The sequence below is a fragment of the Giraffa tippelskirchi genome, chromosome X, assembly GCF_054371585.1.
Source record: "Giraffa tippelskirchi isolate mGirTip1 chromosome X, T2T-mGirTip1v1.2.pri, whole genome shotgun sequence".
NCBI classification, from domain to species: domain Eukaryota; kingdom Metazoa; phylum Chordata; class Mammalia; order Artiodactyla; family Giraffidae; genus Giraffa; species Giraffa tippelskirchi.
The window spans coordinates 20,732,202-20,740,461 of NC_137289.1; the positions used below are offsets into that span (position 1 = coordinate 20,732,202).

The 8,260-nt window shown below is 35.6% G+C and overlaps 1 protein-coding gene across 13 annotated transcripts in view; it reads left to right on the forward strand.

Annotated features, from left to right (window-relative positions):
* The window catches only part of MBNL3 (muscleblind like splicing regulator 3), a 102,262-nt gene extending 94,306 nt beyond the window's left edge, over positions 1-7,956 (forward strand). For all 13 annotated transcript variants that reach the window (XM_081567217.1, XM_081567213.1, XM_081567219.1 and 10 more), the window contains one exon: positions 273-7,956. Coding sequence is in view for 4 of the 13 variants with exons in the window: in XM_081567219.1 (XP_081423345.1) it covers positions 273-284 (12 nt within the window). In the remaining 9 variants the exon portion in view is untranslated. The remainder of the gene's footprint in view (positions 1-272) is intronic.
* Positions 7,957-8,260: the final 304 nt, after the last annotated feature.

Genomic DNA, 8,260 nt, shown 5'->3' on the forward strand with positions numbered 1-8,260 from the left:
AGACCTTAAACAGTTGAGTGCTTCTCTGATAACTTAAGGGCAACTGTCTGCATTGGCACTCATCGAGAACCATGGGCTGTCATGGTATGTGACTCCTTAGTGAACATTCCCAACAGTTCGGTTTTCACAGATGTAGACTATGAAATTCAGGATGGAGAATATCTTGGCAAATGGTTCACACACACAACTAGAGCAAAAACCAAATATCCTGACTCCTACCTCCATGACCGTCCAATATTTCTCACTCTTTTCTTTTTTTTTTTCCATTTCAGTTGAAATTCTGAACAACAGAGTTACAGATTACCAGAATCTCTGCATGAGGACCTCCACGTGGCCTTTCTATATTCATTCACGTATGTCCTCTTCTACCAACACAACAATAAGCATGGTGCAGTCAATATATTAAAACAAACATGCCAACCGGCAAATTCAAACAAAAAATAAGGCATTAAACAAAGGAGATGTTAAAACACAAATGGAAAATGAATAACTACCATCTGTCTATCTTATTTGAATTATTATGTAAAACAGCATAACATTTTGTAATTTAGCACATGTTTCTCTGCGATTTTCCAGTAACTATTATGCTGAGTCAATCTCTACAGTGGACTGTTGGCTTATTGTGCATTCTTGGTGGATAAATGTTCCTCTGTTTTGAAGTGTTAACCTTACCAGTTTGTTTACACCGAGTCTATTGGGCTTATTCAGAATGTAACGCATATATCCAGTACCATTTTCTTCATTATTGTATCATATTGTGTTGTTGTGTGTTGTGTTAGGTTTTTACATAGTATAAAGTGTTTTACTGTAATGTGTGATGTTTGATTTTAACTAAAATGTTATCAATGGGAAACAGAAACACATGTGCTTGAAAAACATGACAGGTTAATATTGATATGCTCTCTCTTTAGAATATTTCTGTAGGTTTCTTGAGGCAGACGTTTACAAGGCCTCTCTTTTGAGTATGTCTAAAACCTGTTCATAAACATGCATGTATATAGTTTGTACCTGTAGATCTGACCTGTAGTACAGTCAATGTTACTAGATTTTTTTGTGAGAGAGGAAAATACCTGAAAATAGCAGGGAACCTCTTAAAACATTAACCTAAATTTCACTCCTTAAGTAGCTTGCAAAAGCTACTTAAGGTAAATTCTGGATTTACCTTTAAATGGTTTTCTCAGCATTTAGACTATAAATTGTGTAAAGTGCCCATTACAGTTTTTGTGGCTCAAGAATCCTCTCTTCTAGGTTAAGTGTCTAAAACTGAGCGATTTGTAATCTTCAGCTGAAAAATTGGTTCTTGGAAGCTTAAAGGTATTCTAATTACAGGTTATAAATTAAGCAGAGAGAGGGGGGCATGGAGATAGTTTTTATGTTTTGGAAGAAGTGTGTAAAAACCTTAGCAATGGAACCTTTGATACAAGTGCCATTTTCCAAATGGAAATGGCTCATGCTCTTTACACTACTCTTTGAATAACAAGGAAGATGCAATCTGAAGAAGTCAGTCAGGGTGAAGGAAAATTGGTTCCAAGTGAGGCCTTACCTCCCCAAATGGACAGTCTTTTCTGTTGATCACAGTTGGAGACTGAGTATAGGTTTGGAGAAATGGCTGGTCTAAGGAGGGAGGGAGCCACTTGAAATTACTCTTCGATTCATTTAAAATTTCTAGGAAGGATGGCCACAGTTGTCTTTAGTTTCAGTTCAATTGAGTTTTCCATTTTGTTAAAACATTTCAGTGAAGAAGCAAGCACCTGTGATATATGTTAATACATTTTCACCTTCCCAAACTTTATTAGCAACAGAATCTTTCATATCACAACCAAGCCTCTTTTTTGTCTCTTTGGATTTCTTTTTTTTTATATATATGTTTTGAAAATTGTAAGAGAATTTGTAACACCCTTTAGATGAAATGGAGTGGCTGCACTCCACAGAACTGACCTGAATTCACACTACTAACACTTCTGAAATAATTGAACAGCCAAGTAAAATAGTAATTAATTCCTATGGTATGTCACATACCTCCTCCACCCCACTCAGTTATTAAAGTTACTATTATTAATCAGTGGTAGAACCATGTGATAATTTGCATTGGTTTAGACAGATTTAGTATTTTCTACTATATATATGTTCCCTCACTGGAAAGTATAAAGTCATCAAATTTGTTGTATGTCCCAAGTTTATTATTCTCCTTCATGAAAATGACAAGCCAAGGTAAAATCAGATTTTGGATACCTTAAGCCAGCTAGTAGTATTTGAAGCACAGAACAGTGGAACTGGCAAAAACCTTTTCACCACCAGAGCGTGTGACTTGTCCAGGACTGCCTAGCTACTTGGTAGAAGTTGGACCCAGAAATATCTCCTGACTCCTGGTTGTTCCTCCATTTCACGTTGTCTGTGCTTCAGAACATTTGAGACTCCAGCCCAAAGCAGATCATTTTGGCTCAGAATACAAAAGAGCAAAATTAGCTCTTCAGTAGCTGATATCCTGTTGATCTTAATTATCCATTCAAATCACGATCATCAGTGATTTCTAAGTGATCTTGCTTGTATTGAACCATTGTCATCTGCTAACAGCGTTGTCTGGAGTTAGAGAACAAGAGGTGTGTTGACTTTTACTTACTAGTCCTTTGAACCACTTAATTTCTATTTCCCAAAATGTTAACTCTGTACTCTAGCATTGTTACTTGTGTTTGGAGCTGAGTTTTATAAAACCTGTCCTGGGGCCTCTCCAGAAGGGCAGATTTGATTGAGGAAGGGTGTACCTGAGCTACTCTAGATGTATTTCTTAAAAGAGACAGAGACATCTTCAGTGTGAAATGAAGATTTTTGGGTCATCTGACGTTTTGATACAGCATACTGTCTCATTTTTTAAACTTCTGACAAAGATGTACATGGACAATAAACCTAGAGTACAGCTGTTTGCATGTTGCCTTAAGCACTGGAAGACATGAATAGTGATCTATTTTTGAGTAAGAGGTTCGGTGAGAGATATTCAGGGTAGTGGTATTTTTGGTGCCACAATTTTTTTATATTGTTGGCATTTTAAAAGTTGCTTTGTGAGTGAATTTAGAGAAAGAAAACTCAAAGCACTAAGGTTCTGATGTGAAAGAATTTTGACAAAAATGCAATTTTAAGATAGCACTCTTTAGTTGTGCAATGACTTATTCAAATGATCTTTATTCAAGAAAAGACAAATCATAGACTATAAAGTTTGGTGAAAAAGAGAAGTCACAGAACTAATCAGTGACTCTAAACGACAATTTACTGGATTACATGTATATATGTAAAATTCTAATCACTTGTGATTCTTAGTTAACATTTTATAAGCTTTGTAGTTTACAAGGGCCTCTTTTTTATTTATCCAAAATTATTGTTTTTGTCCCCTTCTCTCAGTCTCTTTCAAAAATACGCAAGTGTGCTGCAACTTGGACAAAAACAGGTCATGTATACAGAGAAAATAATCTAAATGTTTCTTTTAAGAGGGTTTTAGTAATGGCAAATTTCTAAAAGCACTACGTGACCGTAACATAAGTATGTTTTAAAGAGGGATTAAAATGGATTCATAAAATCGCTATGTAAAATGCAGTATTTGCTTTTGCAGTTGGAGCATGATTCCTCAACTAGCTGTTGCATTTCATTTCACTTGTCTACAGTGTTTAATTTGTAGTTAATTGCTCTGTGTAAAGCCATCCTCTGCCTACTCCATCAATCTTCTCCATCCATTCCTGAACACACTGAAGCACTTTGTTCTTGCCGTAAGTGTTGTCCTACACCACTAGGCTGTGTTCACTAATGGGCAGCCTCAGCTCACTAGCTTTCCAATTTGGGCAAAGCAAGTACCTCCTCCCTACCATCATCAGCAACCAAGTAAAATGAATCATTACAACATGAATCTGTTTTCATGGCACGACCAAGCAGCACAGTGATGTCTGATGAAGGACAACATTGGCATTAAATTTTATTAAATAACATATAGGGAAGGCCCGTGTGCTACTTGGAATGTTATTTCGGCCTTGCACTACACTACTCCTTTAGAGAGTTTATGAGGATGCTCTTAGACGAAATGCAGCCACAGGTTTTCAGGTTATTTCAGTCTGTAGGGTAGGCTGTGATGCACAGAATGAATAGAAACTGGAATCTTCTTTCTTTGAATCTCTTCTACATTTCACACATGTTTAAATAGAAATAGGGAAATATGATATCCAAATTCTGTTGAATACATTTAGGAAGATGGTGGCCTCACTGTTTATCACTGCCTGGCAAAGGCAATAGAATAGACACTAGGTAACAGAGTATAACAACTTTCTTTAGCAAGTTTAACTGATAGCCTAATGCAACTGTAAATATAACTACAAATAAGGTTCTGAGCACCAACTCACTAATCGGTGCCATGTTTTCCTTTTTCTTGTTTTTAAGGTTTTTATCTTGTTCCTTTTTCATATCTTTAAGTAGTTCACAAATTTAATTTTGAAGGAGAGTTAGAAAATTTTAAGATTTTACTGCGTGTATTCAACCCGCCTAGATAGATCCTCAAGCAAGGTGTAGAGTTTAGTTCATGACTATTTCTTACAGTTCACAATTTAAGAACAAACTTAACTTTATATTCAAATAATAATTTTGAACTAATTATATTTAGTTGTTGCTTCAGCAACAAACCTACAACATGGCTACCTTTAGACATTTTTGTGTGTGTGAAAATTTTACTTGTAAAACTGTGGTTTTTTGACAGTGTGGCATGTAGCAGATACAGCTCACAGCTCAGATATAGATAGGGTTGATTTGTCTTTTTAATCCCAAAGTTCCCTGTGAAAACTGAATTTGCGTCCTTCTGTGACTTTTTGAGCAAAAAGTTTACAACATGTGGATTCTAGAATCAGGCTTTAGAGCTGATAGAATTTGTTGTGTGGATAGGGTTATTCCACAGTATTTAGACACAATTGTATTCATAATACGTCCTGAACTCTTTTTATAACCTGACTTATTCAAAATTACTCAAGTGGCATAACTGTAGCTACAAAAATTTTCTTATTCAAATCTATCCAAAGGAGGGTTAAAGAATGACAAAAGCACAGATTACATTCATTCACATAGGTGAACAACTCATTCATACAGATACTGTGGAATGATCCCATAACAGTGTTGAAGAGACATATGCTGCAGTTAACTGATGGTCTCAGTTAGGGTGCGAACGTGTGAGACACACCTTTTTTGCACTTATGTACATAGTTCATGAAAGCGACCCTTGGAGTTTTTTTTTTTTTTTTTAATATAAGAAGTCTGTGATAATAGTGGAAAAGTAAGAGAGAGTTATTTCTAAGACTTTGAGAAGAAGGTTGTTTTTTTTTTTTCCTACAAGACTTAACTAAAGCACGATGTTGCTTTCCTGTTGTGGAGGCTTTCTAGTTTTCTACGGCTCACCATAAGACAAGACTGGTGGCAGGTAACAGGTCTACTTCAGCCAATGGCACTAAACAAAAGTTCAGGTACTTCAACTTTTAGCAAGATCTCTAGCAAAGATTGTTTTGTGAATTAATCCTCAGTGTGAACACACTCACACACACAACCCCAGGCAGGTTTCTGGTGCTAAGGTCTTCTTTTTTCAATGGTTACAAGCAGTGAAATACCTTGTAAGCTGCAAGATGGATATTCCCATTCTGATCCAATTAGATTTCATCTTTCACAGAAAATTATCAATTGGGATATATCGGTTATATCAATTAATATATATTTAAGTGACAATCAAATTGTTAACCCTCACCACTATTTCCCCTTCAAGATCCAGAAGCCAAAACCAAAGTGGCAACTATTGAAAGATATAATTTAACAGTTAAGTATGGCCAGCACAGGGCATTTCATCCCCTCCAACAAAAGGAAAAAAATGCTTCTGGCACAATTTTATATTTACACCTGTTCAGTGGAAGCTATTTTCTGACTTACCTTTAGCAGATTAGACAGTGCTTCACTGTGCCACCTCAGCCTCCTACTCTTTTAACCAAACAGAAGAGAACCAGCCAAAATCTTACATAGTAATACATTGGAGCTAGAAAAGAATGTCTGTCAGACCATCTCTGTCAATTTCAGCTCCCTCATCACCTAAAGATCACCATTTATCTTTTTGTTGCCTCCAGGCAATGAGGCTTAGAAAAAGGTCAAGGTTAGAAAGGTTTAAGGATAGATCACCATACGGACTTTGACTCCTTCCCATCTTGAGACCTGTTGCCCTTGCCCTGGAAAAGGAGCACATCTTGGGGTTGACGGAGTTGGTGTTAGTATTGCTACCAAGTTTGATAGTTCTCACTTACAGAGACATGAAAATAAGCCAAAGCCAGAAAGCAATCCAAGCCTTACAGTTGTCCAACAGCTCAGGGCCAGTTGGTTAGAAATTTGTTTTTTTTTCCCCCTTCAATCCATGATCACTTACAGCTAACAGCCTGACCATCTGACCAGCATTTCCATTGATGTAAAATGTAAGCATTCATTTATTTTGTAGTTAGGAACTCCAACTTTAACCTTACCACCAATGTATTTTCCCAGCTTAACCTATGTTCTTGTGTTAATATTTCCTTGTGAAAATATAAGCCACACGAATATATTTTCATAAGGTAAATAGAAATATAGTAAGATTTTAAGTTAGGCAGAATAAACTATAAAATAGTAAGAATGAACCTAGAAGCATCACAAAAGATAATCAGTTCATTAATGGCATGTTGTGTGTACTGACAGCCACTGGGTCACACTCTTTGGAGCTTAAACACAGTGCTGTCTTCTAAGTAAGTAAAATTAGAGGATGAAAGGACCTCTGTTAAACCCAGAAAAGGATTTAGTTTCACTAATTCAGTTTCCACCCCCTACACTTCTTCCCTGGAAGAGAACTACCCATCAATACTCCAAAGCAGGATTATCCCAGAGGCATTTTTCTCTTTAACCATCCTCAATTATAGCATACTTAGGAAATGTATCACTGTGAAATAAATCAAGCTACATCATATTACTTTAATTCTTTTAAGAAAAAAACCTCTATAAAAGTAACCCAACTTTAATCAGTCCTCTTTTCCCCCACACAACCTAAGCATTTATCTGTCATAGAACTGCATGATTGCAAAGCTTTATTTCTGTATACAGATGCTATTTGTTAATGATAGAAACCAAATTATTTTGTTGCTGTGTCTTTCGTGTCTAGCAGTTGAGAGAATTATTATGACTATTATATCATTGGATTTGAGGGTTGCCCTTGTCAAAATCAATTTCCTTTTATTACTGTTGTTGCTTTAATTATTAGAAAATGAACCATTCGTTACATGCACCAAAATTACAATAATTTAAATAAGACTTTTTAAAGATGCTCCTAAATATATTCTTTTTTAAGAAGCTAACTCTATGCATTCATATAACAACAGTCTGGTATAATGTAGAAAATGGAAGTACATATTTTGGACAGAAAAATGCCAGTTTATATACAATATGTAAACTTCCCTCGTGGCTCAGATGGTAAAGCTTCTGCCTACAATGCAGGAGACCCAGGTTCGATCCCTGGGTTGGGAAGATCCTCTGGAGAAGGCAATGGCACCCCACTCCAGTACTCTTGCCTGGAAAATCCCATGGATGGAGGAGCTGGTAGGCTACAGTCCATGGGGTCGCAAAGAGTCGGACACGACTGAGCGACTTCACTTTTTCACATACAATATGAAAATTATTAGGCCTGTGCAACAATTATAGATTTAAATAATGATCATAATATAAATATAAACTGTTCCCCTAATATTTTGCCTCCAAAATGCAATAGCTCATTTCCTCAACTGTTATCAGGTCAGATGCTTTGATTTTTTGTTTTTGTTTTTCCAAGTTATAGTTGTATACTGCTTGTTTGTGTTTGGAAGTGTGCATTATGCAATTCATTTTAGTATGCTATTTCCATGTTGTTTATTTTTCGTTCTTTTAATAAAATGTGTAAATTTCCTGGTTTTGTCTTTTTTTATGAATCCATATTTACACATTAGGAGTTCACTTAAAAGCTATTTGTCTTCTAGCATATTAATCTTAATATTTAGTAATTTTAATGTAAAATTTGACTTGGTTCAATGCTATATTTCATACATAGAATAAATTTATTTCTAAATATATACCTTCAGTATTTTGAATTATATAGCTAATACATCCAGTGTATTAGATATATTATTCCTATAATATTGAGGTAACTACCACAAGAAAGACACACTTCTATTTTAGCAAAAGAACGCTAAACATTTTGAGATAATGCTCA